General features: G+C 44.0%; 1 protein-coding gene across 1 annotated transcript; it reads right to left on the bottom strand.

Annotated features, from left to right (window-relative positions):
• Positions 1-2,380: 2,380 nt before the first annotated feature.
• Positions 2,381-13,410, bottom strand: LOC134177744 (uncharacterized protein sll0103-like). Its single transcript, XM_062644518.1, has 5 exons — positions 13,043-13,410; positions 7,514-8,174; positions 4,409-4,493; positions 3,455-3,784; positions 2,381-2,801 (listed from the first exon to the last, which is right to left on the bottom strand). Exons 1-5 carry the CDS (start codon positions 13,335-13,337, stop codon positions 2,562-2,564), a joined length of 1,611 nt encoding a protein of 536 aa, XP_062500502.1. The 5' UTR covers positions 13,338-13,410; the 3' UTR covers positions 2,381-2,561.
• Between the last annotated feature and the right edge of the window lie 749 nt (positions 13,411-14,159).

The following is a 14,159-nucleotide window of genomic DNA, read 5'->3' as shown; positions in this document are numbered from 1 at the left end:
TAAATTCAATTTGTATACCTAAACTAGAGATTTACCAATTGATATCAACGATATGTGGGTTCCGCAATTAAATACAATTTGTATACATAAATAATAGGCGTCGTCAGTAGATACTTGAATTGATCATAGAGTGTTTGTGTAAGTCCATCATGTGATGCTGAATCATGGGTGAGCGTCAGGTGAGTCACCACCTGATGTAGCAATGATTCAACTCATTGCAGATCGAGCAAAGTTTGGTGTGGTGTCGTTGCGTCTTCACTTTGCTGTCTAGACAGTGTTCAGAGTTTTAGAGTTTTCAAACTCTTAGTCACCTAGTCTAGCTGTTCTAGTGCTTGGCACTGAGCAAGCAGGATCAACAAAAACAACAACAACAATGACAGATGTGATAGCTAAGTAAAAATTTTATTACCTCAAACAATAATAATTTAATCAATAATTAATTAAAATAGTCATTTTGTCTTACACCGTTATCTTAGCTCGATGACATCACATTATTGTTGTTGGAGGATTAATTAATTATGTGGTAATTACTATTATAGCGCATGTGTATACGTATACATTCCAGTGAACATGTGTCGTTCCCACAACCTGTGTAGCTGTCGTTCAACCATGGCTGCCTGTGAGCAGTGATGTTCGTGCATGCACCCGTGATCAGCACGTGCATGTGAGTAGCTGAGTTAAGTGTGTGTGTACGTGTACGTGTGTAGTACTAGTAATGCGAACTGTAAACATGAAGCATGTGCATAGGCCTACATGACGTAGGCACTCTGGTCATCGAATTCCAACGTTTCCTGTGAACAAACACATAGTATTCGAGTCGTGGATAACTTCTAAGGCTCAACAGTGTTGTACGACACGCGCCATTGTCGAGATGATTGGCATGCTTGTACTGGATATCGATCACGACATGAACAATGCACTATGACGACTCACATGATTAATTAATTAACACTCCTCCTATTGCGATGGCCAGATGATCCTCCCTGTTGTAATTGTACGTACAAAATTTATCCAGAAATTTGTCTACGCGAAACATTTCCTAGGGAGTTGATCAGTCTGGCAAGCTTGCCCGTATTGTTTTGTTAATGATAATTGCATTTAGCATCCGTTGTCGCCAATAGCACATCTATGTACATCTCTAGCTAGTGTCCTTAGGTTGGCATGGATACATGATGAAGCAATAGCTTTCTAGTACAGAAGCAGCTGCAATTTGCTATTTATGTCCGAAGTTTGTCAACAGTGAAGCACTACGTTGTTTTGTGTCTGGACGTTGTTGGGGTAACATCTTAATATGGCACAAGAAAGAAGACTACAGAAACCACTTTGAGCTTTTCTGTGTGGATGTGGTGTCTGTAACATTGCATGCTGGTCTGGCTTAGAGGAAGCGGTGTAGTCAGAGTGGGTGGTGTGGGAGTACATATCATTGTACAGGTCAAACAGTCACTGCCAGTAGGTACACACCACACACACACACACACACACACACACACACACACACACACACACACACACACACACACACACACACACACACACACACACACACACACACACACACACACACACACACACACACACACACACACACACACACACACACACACACACACACACACACACACACACACACACACACACACACACACCTTTAAATTGTATAGTGTTTATCTGTTAATATATATTTTGTAGTAGTTTTTGAAATAGAATTAAATCGTCTGAGTACTTTGCACTTTTCTAGTTGCATGCATGTACCCTACTATTAATTCCATATTATTCAATTGCACACCGGAAATAAACCTGCAATACATAGTACACAATTTGATGTACGTAGTGGATACAACAGTGCAAATATTGATCAACGCACAATCCAGTTACCAATGTGCACTCAAAAAACATTTCAAGAAAATTAGAAATTTGTATAACCGCAGAGAATAGCAATTATAAATCACTTAACCTGCGGTCGAATTTATTTGAAGTCGCTTTGTGTCGAGAAAACAACGTTCAGCAGACGACGTTCAAAACTGAGGCCTCCTTTGAATGAACGGTGCACGTTACTGCTCGAAAGGTGCGCAGAAAGACAGCACTTCGCTTATGTCAAAATCGCCGTTGTAACATGTCCACTAAGTCTAACTACCGACAATCAAAGTTCGCGCCGTTAGCCTCGTTACCGCAGCACCTTCGCTCCAGCGGCTATGTCCAACAGCGTCCAAAAAATAATTAGCCCGGTGCGGGTAACCTACAGCTAAGCTAGCACTTTAGTGCTTCTTCATTATAAGAAGGGAAAGTGACTATTAGTAACGACTGTACTGGTATCTAGCAGCAACTGGTCAATGCAAATGCAACTCAATTGACTAGTGTACGGTTGAGAGTACATGTAGTGTCAGCACAGTATACTATGATACGAGACTGATTACACACGCGAACTAAACAAAGTAATGGCTAATCAGGATCTCCAGCAGTGTCAACACGCATGCAATGCTAAAAAAGTGCCACAATGACAGGAGTTCAGCCCAACAACTACGATGAACTACACAATCTGTTTGCAATCAATGCAACATCGGTCACTTTTTCTTAGAAACCAAACTCTTCATCCTCATTTTGCGAGGTGTGCAGTATGATTCATTGTCTGCCGCACTACTACGTTGCACTGCATGAGACTGAGCTTGCATGTACATGAAATTACCACCAGCACGATATGCATGATGGCTACTGAGCTGTTCACGACTCTTGCTTAGATCAGCAAGTAGATACTGACTTTGACTTTCATCTTTCGTACAAGAATCAGTGATCACAGCAGTTGCCTACAACAACAGAGTTTCATAAAAATATCAAAAGATATAACTGAAGCAACTCACTGTATTAGTAGGTTTCTTTTTATATTTATTACAAATTAGAAACTTAACTTCACAACGGTGGAATGCGATTCTACTTGTAGGAATAAATGCTCTATACTATTATAATATTACTGTACAAGCGAATGGCATGAGTGCAATGATAAACCAGTTTCGCATCCAGAAAGCAAAAGTTACTGTACTCTATTGGTACTGCACGTGTTTGACATATTATGATAGCAAGTGTGCCTCCACGTCCACACACTTGACCAGCAACTGCCCATCCACATGACAAATGGTTAAGGGATATACGAAATAGTCACTTGATCGTAAACTATTAAAACACATGCAAACTAAATCACAAGTCACATCTAATTCCTGATACACACACACACACACACACACACACACACACACACACACACACACACACACACACACACACACACACACACACACACACACACACACACACACACACACACACACACACACACACACACACACACACACACACACACACACACACACACACACACACACACAAATACAGTAACATGCACACATGCAGAAACCACAAAACAAACAAACAACAACATTAGTTCAAACAACCTACAGCCTACCTTGGCAATGACTGCTCTAGCTTCTTCTAACTTGTTGCCATCAGCCAATTCGGTGGCACGTTTCATGGCCTCAGCGGCTATAACTCTGTTCCGCTGTAGGTCAATTGTAGGCTTGGACTGTACAGATCCAGCAGGAACATCAGCTGGTCTCCTCACACAGATACTAGTTGTATTTTTCTCCATCATGCTTGTTATAGCATTGAAATATGACAACTCTGCTTCAAGGACAACTTCTGGTTCTGGTTGAGGAGCTTGCAACTGAGGCAGTTGCAACTGAATGACAATATCACGTTGTTCTTCAGATTGCACATCTCCAATTTTGACTTCACACTTGTGTAGTGTTTGAGGTCAGTTAATGTCATTAAGTGAGGACACGCCCTTGCGGCTACTACTATCTATTACTTAGGTTTCTAGCCCTGCCACTTGTATTCAGTTCTGTTCTAGCCTTGGTACAGTACAGTACGGAAAGCTACTCGTACGTAGCACGTTGTCTACTCGGTCCTCAGACTACACATTTCACATTGGCGACGAGGTGAACTATGGCTACGAACAGGGACTCAGAGCGCCGACCTATCGAAACTCTCGATATCACAGGCCCCGCACACATTGTTGCAGAACGATGGCGGAAGTGGAAGAGGAGCTTCCAATATTACATAGAAGGTCAAGGCATCACCGATCACTCTCGTCAACGCAGTCTCCTGTTACACTACGCAGGTACAGCTGTGCAGGACATACACGAGAGCCTCACAGAAGCCGCAGTTACAGACGATAATACGGCATTTTCTCGTACTGTGGATGCCCTTGACACATATTTCCAGTGCGCGCCCAACACGCCCTACGAGCGCCATACCTTTCGTCAGATGAGACAGAACGATGATGAGTCAGTAGACCAGTTTGCGTCCCGTCTCCGCATGCAGGCAAAACACTGCAATTTTCAAGATGAAGACGACCAACTTCGAGATCAGCTGATCGAACACATCCGTGATGCTCGACTCCGCCGCAAATTACTTGAAACTGTCGATATACAACTGCGAGACGTCTTGAAGACAGCACGTGTTTGGGAGTCAGTTGACCAACAAGCAAGAGGAATGCAGCACGCTCTCACACCTGCCGCCGTAACCAATGCCAGTGGAAAAAAGCCAGACGACATTGCAGCTGTCCGATACCGCAGACAATTGCCAAAAGGTCAAGCAAAAACCCACAGCGACGCCCCAGCATGCACACATTGTGGTCGATCAGGACACTATGCACGCTCTGAAGCTTGTCCAGCACGTGGGAAGACTTGTAACAAGTGTCACAAGCGCAACCACTTTGCGTCACAGTGCCGCAGTCAAGGAGTTTCCGCGTCATCTTCGGGCTCACCGCAACGTCGCGGTACCAACCACGCCTCCGACCGCAGACAGACACACAGACCACCTGCTCGCCGCAGTGACCGCGCTCATCAAGTCACCGCATCTTCCCAACCGGATTCTGGAGAAGATGAGGATGAGTCATTCGCCTTTACGATTGGTGATTACGACGGCCAAATGTCAAAGCAGCTGTCAACTTCAACACCAACAACCATGATTAGTTTGAACGGCGTTACCACACAAGCACTAATCGACTCTGGAGCTTCTTGCAATATTATGGGTGACGATCTCTTTCACAAACTCTGTTCACAAGGCCTGAACGTAACGCTACGAGTAACGAGCAAGACGCTGTACGCTTACGCCTCACGTCAACCACTTGACGTCGTTGGTCAGTTCACGGCCAACGCTACGATACACGGAAGAACAACGCCCACCGAATTTGTGGTAATTCGGTCGAAGGGGCAGCTTCTCCTCGGCAGGAAATCAGCTCAACAGTTTGGAGTACTGCGGTTGAAACCTGAGCGACCGCACACCGCACACACGGTCAACACGTCTGGTGATCAGTTCCGGGTCGACATCGAACAGCGATACCCGCAGCTCTTTCACGGTGTCGGCAAGTTGGATGGCTACCAAGCGCATATTCACATTGATCCGCAGGTCAGACCAGTCGCACAAAAGCCACGACGGATTCCTTTCGCACTTAGAAAGCCTGTTTCGGACAGATTGGAAGAACTCCTTACGAAGGACATTATCGAGAAAGTCGACGGTCCTACGTCATGGGTTAGTCCAGTTGTCGTCGCGCCGAAGGCGTCCGGAGAAATACGCCTATGTGTTGACATGCGCCGTGCGAACGAGGCAATTATCCGTGAACGTTACCCAATTCCAACGGTTGATGAAATTCTACAAGCACTGAACGGCAGCACTGTCTTTTCAAAGCTTGATCTTCGATGGGGATTTCACCAGGTCGAGCTTGACGAGGCGTCACGTGATATCACTACATTCGCTGTCAACGACGGTCTCTACCGCTACAAACGCATGATGTTTGGCATCACATCGGCGCCAGAGAAGTACCAACACATTGTCAGCCAACTTTTGACCGATTGTCCGGGTGCACTGAATATTGCGGACGATCTCATTGTCTACGGGCCAGACCAAGGGACACATGACGCTAACCTGTTCCGAGTACTCGATCGCCTTCGAGAATGTGGTCTCACCCTCAACCTACAGAAGTGTTGGTTTCGCAGAACTAAAGTCGAGTTTTATGGCCTACAGCTGTCAGGACAGGGAGTAGAGCCATCCAAGGACAAAATTCAGGCAATCATCGATGCACCACGCCCAAGTACCGCAGCAGAACTACGCAGCTTTCTTGGGATCGTGGGATTCAGCGCTCGATTCCTACCCGACCTCTCCACGACTGCAGAGCCTCTACGCCGAATCACACACAGAAACAATTCTTTCACGTGGACCGACGAGCAAGAGCGAGCTTTCACGAAACTAAAGAAACAGCTTGCTAAAGCCACCGCACTCGCGTACTTCGACCACACTGCACGTACACAGGTCATCGCAGACGCCAGCCCTGTTGGTCTCGGAGCAGTTCTCGTACAACAACAACCTAACGGTTCGTCTCGTGCAATCTGCTATGCCAGCCGCACGCTCACCAGTGTCGAACGCCGCTACAGTCAGACGGAGAAGGAAGCTTTAGGTCTTGTTTGGGCTTGTGAACGTTTTCACCAGTACCTGTACGGCACAACTTTTGACCTTGTCACCGATCACAAACCTCTCCAAGTGATATACTCTCAATCGTCAAAGCCATCTGCACGCATCGAACGATGGGTTCTTCGACTCCAGGCGTACACTTTCAAAGTAAAGTACGTCACCGGACCAAACAACATTGCTGACGCCTTGTCACGTTTACCGACCACCAGGATCGACGACGCAGTGGACACAGGTGATACTGAAGAGTCAGTCCACATAGTTACGCAGTGTACCGCTCCGTGTGCTATAGCAATAAAGGACATTGAAACCGCTTCAGCTAGTGATGATGAGCTACAGACCATCCGCCGATGCATAAGCACCAACGACTGGACACATCTCCCTCACAAGTTCATGCCGGTTCGCCACGAACTTACAGCTATCGGTCAAGTCGTTCTTCGCGGTACCAGGATAGTACCTCCTTCATGCTACCGTGACCGCATCCTGGAGTTAGCTCATGAAGGCCATCAAGGAATAGTAAAGACGAAGCCGGTATGCGAAAGGAAGGAAAGAGATGAGGACGTTGAGATATCAGCAGGCAGCAGTGAAAGTGCAAACACCGACAGCAACACCCAGGCAGATACTGGAGACCAAGCTGCAGCCACGACCCCGACACAAGACATGTCTGAGCCAGAGACACAACAATCAGAACGACCGAAGCGAACTATAGTCCCTCCTGCGCGATTTAAATCGTTTGTGACTTCGTTTCGTTAGTTTGTATACGTTCAATTTGTTCTCCGTATTGTTTATCTAAAGGAAGGGAGGGAAATGTAGTGTTTGAGGTCAGTTAATGTCATTAAGTGAGGACACGCCCTTGCGGCTACTACTATCTATTACTTAGGTTTCTAGCCCTGCCACTTGTATTCAGTTCTGTTCTAGCCTTGGTACAGTACAGTACGGAAAGCTACTCGTACGTAGCACGTTGTCTACTCGGTCCTCAGACTACACATTTCACAACTTGGTTGAAGAATCAGACAGTGCTCCTGCTCGGCGGTGGTGCACTTTGGTAATATGAGTTCCATTTTTAGTAGCAATTGTCAACGTTACATTCTGACCAACTGTACTAAGCAGTCCTCCAAGACAATCAGCAAAGGCTTCTGGAATCTTCTCGTTGTTATCGATAAAGTAGTACATGCCTTGTCCTTTCTCACTGATTGCTTCCAAAAGGCTAGCTAAGTGATCAGAGCCAAAGCCAAAGGTATGGACAATAGCAGCAACTTCTTCAGCATTTCCAGCTGAGCTGGCGTTTTCTTCACTATCTAGAAGACGAGAAATGCCTCTCTGAACACTAGCCAATATTCCACCTGACCATCCGCCTTGTCCCCTTCCTGCCCTTGTCATTCTCCTCAGAATATCAGGTTGCGCAGTGACTCCCCGATTAGCCATTCCATCCGTCATTAGAAGAACTGACAACACGTCTTTCTTGTTTGTGCCAAGTTGTTCAATGTATTCTAAACCTCTTTCTAGCCCACCACTGAGATTAGTTGAAGACCCATCTTTAAGTTTGTCAATAACTGCATGAGCTTGAGACTTCCCTTTTTGATTCATGACCTTGAGACGTAAATCATCATACACGCTAGTGTCATATGACACAATGCCAAGACGATCGGTGTCCTTCACTATCAAGTCATAAACACAGACTGTCAGTTCACACCAATTCCATATCACAAACACAAATCTGTCTTTCAAATCCAAGTGTAATTATGCTTGAAATTACTGTCAAAGCTGTGTGTCTGCTCCAATATGTCAAGCTCATTTTCAAGAAAACAATTTAAAGCCAAATTTGTACATATTCTGCAAACTCATAACAGCATTGCAGACAAAACTTCAGCAGATCATAACTACCACACGATATGTTATATCATTTATATACATACACCTAGTGACCACCATGATAGCAAGTGTACTAGAAAATGTTCAGCAAAGAAATTAGAATTGGCTCAAAAGATGTTGTAATTATACAGACAGAAAACGTGACAGTAAAAGAATTAGTTTGCAGTTTTAGAAACATAAGCTCTGTGTCCAGGACCTTCTTGTACAAAAACTGAGATACCGTAAACGTAATTATTTGTGTGAGCCTAAAATTGTGCAGTTTCTGGATATGTAACAATCTGTCCAAACTGTACTTGTGCATTTATGCCAGACTGCTTCATTAGCGACCACTTTTGTGCAAATCTAACCATGCAGTTGAAGGAGACAGCACAAATCGCATGAACTAATCTCCCCCATAAATAAGTTCTTTCATGGTATTATAATGTCCACAAAATAAGCAAGCAAACAAATGAACAGACAGACTCAGAAAAGCTTCTTACGACTATACCACCAGCCAACTAGCTCATTAATTGTGTTGCAATAATTTTCATATTGCACTGCAAAAATAAAATAAATCTCATATTGCAGTGCAGCATTGCCTCTGCTACTGCCATCTTATTCTTCGAGTTCATTAGTATCTTACAACAACTGGTACTTCTACCCATGGATACTCTGAATCAAGCAGAGGTAGAGTCCAAGAAAGCAACAATTTAATATTACATACAAAAACTTGTCCTGTACCTTAATTAGGACCGACATAGTATCTACTAAGTGCACAACGTATGCATTGCATGCAGCTGCATTGCAGTTAAAATCACATTTTACTTTAATGAAGAAGGGCTGGTGATCACAATGTACTTGCCAATATACGATATTCACTTTAGTCAAAATTCAGATCAAAATGCATTATCAATATTTTCATGATAACACTAGCTTGTACAGAACCAGTAACAAACTCAATTGACCAGTTTTCAGTTGTCAAAGCAGTATGCTGACTGCCGTGTTTGGTAGTAACCATATGTGGGATATAGCATGTGCTATAATGACTTAGTAATGCCAAAATTGCTTTGCTTGACATTCCTGGGGCGAAATAAGCTACCATTCTACAGGAAGTACAACAACGCTTCAAAGCTTCATAGATAGCTTTTCTTGTAGGCACCCATTCGGTTGTTAGGATAGAACACCGTGTAGAATGATACTTAGTGCAAGTCAAACATATTATTTATTTTTTTAATAAAAGTAGTTTGACAAACACAATTAACTCAAAGAGTGCACCACACAGATTCGGAAAGTTGCCAGGCATGCAGACAAGGGTGTGTTTTAAAACTGAATATGTTTACTATCATACTACCTGAAACCAACTGAAAGCAATCAATTTCGGTCAAAATTCACTCTACATATTTCATGATGAAACTATAGCGTGTATTGAGGAGCAAACCACTTCTTATTAGGTATCGTCAATGTCCGAAAGGAGCCCATCCGATTAACAGCCTGAGATGGTTAAACAGCAAAATTGCGCTTGTTAAAATCTGATTAAGTTAAGCACCTATCCAAACAAACGTCTTGCTAAGGCGAACACCCTAGTGTAGATTGAAAACGTCATGTGCAGTAAACTACATCAATGTCAGTGTTAATTATCTTCACCAGAAGGTTATGTTAATTGACATTCATTTGCCTGTTTGTTTGCAGACAGCATTACTAAAAAATGTGCAAATGAATTTTGATAATATATATATATATATATAGAGAGAGAGAGAGAGAGAGAGAGAGAGAGAGAGAGGATGACAGAACTTTAATAGAGGAACAACTGATTAAGTTCAAGAATTAATCCAAATTATGATCCCCATTTGAGAGTCAGCTCTGCTTTTAGCTTTGTGCTGAGAAGAGTAAGATGACTTTCGATTTTGCTCCTGCACACCCATATCATATCCGTGACACGGTAACTCGTGGTTGACTCAATCGGCATGTTGCCAACCGTCACAACTCCGTAAATGTTCAACCCACGTACTCGGTGTCACAGAATATCGACCAAAACTCTAGTATATTTATCCAAGATGCAAATAATTTATGCTAGTGCATTTTATCTCACTGGTTAACTGCTTTATCCTAACCTGTATATTTAGCACAATTTAGGCTCTTCTTCTCCCAGGATAATTAATTAAAAATAATTAAGGGTAGATATAATATCCTAGTGCATATTCTATTTGTTGCATGCAGGCTCCAGGTCTCCAAGAGTAAAATATCCTAGAATGTCTTTAACTGTAAAGAATACAAGATCTTAGTAGCAAATATCTAGGGTATATACAGTAGGATGCAATGCATTAGAATATTAATATCCACTCAGAACAACTTTAGTCCTAATCCTACGTTCAATGCTAATGCTAACCCTAACCCTAACCCTGACCCTAACCTTACTCCTAACGTTAAACCTAGAATAAATGCTCTGAATAAAAGCTAACTTAACACTGTTCAATTTAGCAATATCAATTAAATGAGAGCATAAAACATCCTATAATAGTTTATCTGGGGGGAGTTTAAAACATCCTAGAATATTGTATTCAGGTAGAACGAAAATGTTTGTCACATGAGAATAAAACATTCAAGGGTGTTTTATCTGGAAGATGGCAAATTCTACTTTGGAAAATCTGGGTGGATGCTTTGTACATTCTAACTGGAAAGCGGTCAATCCTAATCAAAATTAACTATAAAAATTTTCAAGATGAGACTAGCTTGTACAGTCTACGGAAACACCTCTCGCACTATCTTCCAATGAAGACCTGGATAAGCCCTATCGTCTATAATGCCCTGTCCCGTTATATAAGTACCTGGCGAAGCCACCTACTTCACAGGTGATGAACGTACTCAGTAGAGCCTTTATTCGTCAATTGCTGTTCTTGGTAGTGAGGAAGCCTAGAGGTGTCAATTTGACTACAGGGTGTGTCAGACAGCTTGCCTTCCTGGGAAGACAGCGTAAGTTGAGGTGATTTGTCGCTGTGGTGACCTTAGTGCCTTCCTTTGTCCATTTCGTCCACGGAAAGTCCCAGGCCACCAACGCAGTGTTGATAACCCTACAGTAGCATATTCCTTCATTGATCGTTTAAAAGAGTTCAAGCATGACTCTTCTCTTCTAGCGCACAGAATAGGATGAGGAACACGGCGCTTAGCGACCGGAAGTTCGTGCTTTTCAAGTGGTTGCTATTGCTTGTGATTCATCGTTTTCAAAGTATTCACAATTTTTTCGAAGTCTGTAAGCATTATAGCATGCTGTTGTGGCATCGCTTGGTGACGATTTCAGATACTTGCGAGATAATTTATTGAGGCTTGAAATCACGGTATGATGCAGGAGCCAAACTTTTGAGCCACTCCTGCATTTTGCTAAGAAATAAACACCTACTAGTAAAAACTAGTAGTTAGGGCTCTCTTAGTGCTGCTAAGATGTAAATCTTTTGATACCACTGGTTGTTTAGAATTCTCGTCCTCTGGTAGTGTCTAGGGTACTCAACAATATCTGCATTTTGCCTGGCATGCCAACATAGTAGGCTAGGCAAATATGTTCCAGACAGTGTAGTATCATAATTTACTTCAATCTTCATATCCTTGTGCTGGTTTCTCGTTGTGGATGGCGTGAGTTACGTATGAGACACTTTTCGGAGTCTTCTAGTTAGCAGTGTAGCTACGTCAGTGGCGTAGCGTCCAGTCCGACCGGTCCGGCCATGGCCGGACCGGTTTTTGAAATATGCACTTTCGCCAGACGCTCAATGGCATCAACTTCCGTTTTAAGGGTATAGCCGATTAAATAAGTAATATATTTCTGCTCATGCAGTACTTTGTGCGTCGGCCTTGCGTTCTCCAGACGTCAGTTGAAGGTACTGTACAGGCTCGGAGACCCAGCCGATGCAAGGCTAAGATGTGTGCAGGTAATGCACGGAGGTCCGAGGCCGCTAAAAAAACCCGTTCATCTCAGAGCCGCCGCATCTATAATCAGGAGCAGACCTGTGAGATTAGGAGTCTAGCAAGTTGTCGAAGTAGTTGTCTGTCTTAAAGTTGTCCCGCCCATCTACTAGCGTGCGCTACATTGTCCAGCCCACTAGCGCGCGCTAGGCCGGACCGGTTTTCATTTACTTCCTACGCCCCTGTACGTGGCCATCACCCCACCCCCAAATAGGTCCTGGTCATCAAATCGTCCTGGAACAGCCACTTGACGCACATGGTCAAGGTTTGGGACTTAGCTAATTAGAGAAACCATAGACCACTGTCAAACAAACCGAACTTCTGGAGATAAAAGACTTAGTAACAAACCACTACCACTATCAATTCCCCAATTCATTCATTCACGTGATTACATTTCATACCCACCACGCCAATAATTAGTCACGTGACTAGCTTTGGGTATCACTTCCTGTGGGGTGTATCATGGTATGTCTGCAGCCATGTGCCAACAAACAATTCAATGAACACCATCCAGCCCTTCTAGCTAGCCACTACTACGTAATGACACTTGGCAAACTTGTTCATGGCGATATGCCCCACTCTGGTTCTCTAATTACAAGGCAACAACGTTGTAGGCCCCTATACAAGTGCAGGCACGCACAGTTGCCACGGTCAACACTGTACAGTGCCGCACTCTATTACGAGGCCTTCTTTACCATGCAATCGTCTATTTATCACGACTGACATTGATCAACGACGAAATGAAGGGTCTCCCTCACGAGAGAAATTTTCTCCCCCGACATACTGCCGCTCTTGTCGACAACGGCCACGAGGTCGATGCTTGCTCGCTCGCTCGGTTCGTACACAGGGGCTTTGAGGCTCACCATCGACCAACATTCTGCAGCACTGTCGAACGGATAAGCGTCCTGCTCGGCTTCGCTGCTCAGCACGATCTTCTCACACTTCGGCGCCGGCGCTGGGGCTGCAGCTGCAGGGGCAGCGTCGTCGCTAGCAGAGCGTTCGTCGGTCGTCGAGTCCATTTCGTAGTCTTCTAGTAAAGAATGCGGGACGGCCTACACTAGGAAATAAATAGGGGAGATGAAATGCTTACTCTGCAACACGCACGCAAAAAATTCACGTGGGGGTTACGACGTAGGCGTTTAATTAGTAGGGCAATGAGAAAGAAGGTGCTGTACAGTAGTCTCGCGTAGCCAAACCCCTCCCCTTTTTAATATCTACCGGCGGGGAAGTGTTTGGTAAAATTGCACACAAGCAGTGGTGCCAAGCATACGCCCACGTCTTTCCAACTAGTAATTAGATGAAGGTTAAGTGAACTGGCAGCATACTTTAACAATTGAAAAAATCTTTAAAGTTATCATAGCTGCAGAATCATGTGTAATAACAAGGTCTTTTCATCATTATCCTGAATTGCCTCAACTCTTCAAGTCCCTTCCATCTTGATGCAGTTCTGCTTTTCCTTCAATTTCAGCTGCAGCCCATCAGCTTCATCTAGCCTCGAACTTCCAGACCAGAGAGCGCGAGGCGCAATCATCATCATGCACAGTCACAACTCAAGATGAAATCATGTATTTCTTTGCTACCGCTCAGTAAGTAAGAATACCACTAGACTTGTCTAATTCCTCTTCACGTCGGTCATTCCCTAGACGACGCACATTCTAGAAAGGTGCAAACCAAATCATTTGGTAAGTGCGTTTAGACCACATGCACACAGAACACATATCATCGATATCGTACTTAGTACTACTACTGTACGCAAGTTTGTACCCACAGTTTACGTCTGTCAAGTCCCAATGTTACATCAACACTCAAAATGACGCGGCAGAGTCACGACAGAGATCAGA

The sequence above is a fragment of the Corticium candelabrum genome, chromosome 3 (assembly GCF_963422355.1).
Source record: "Corticium candelabrum chromosome 3, ooCorCand1.1, whole genome shotgun sequence".
NCBI classification, from domain to species: Eukaryota; Metazoa; Porifera; class Homoscleromorpha; order Homosclerophorida; family Plakinidae; genus Corticium; species Corticium candelabrum.
The sequence above is the reverse complement of the archived record's forward strand: the minus strand, read 5'-3'. Positions and strand labels throughout refer to the sequence as shown.

Coding starts and splice junctions, on each gene's coding strand:
- LOC134177744 (XM_062644518.1), bottom strand. CDS start 13,337: ATGGACTCGACGACCGACGAACGCTCTGCTAGCGACGACGCTGCCCCT. Junction 4,494..7,513: donor CTGTCTGATTCTTCAACCAA/GTTGTGAAATGT, acceptor GCTGTCTTCAAG/ACGTCTCGCAGTTGTATATC. Junction 2,802..3,454: donor CTAGAGCAGTCATTGCCAAG/GTAGGCTGTAGG, acceptor CTGTTGTTGTAG/GCAACTGCTGTGATCACTGA.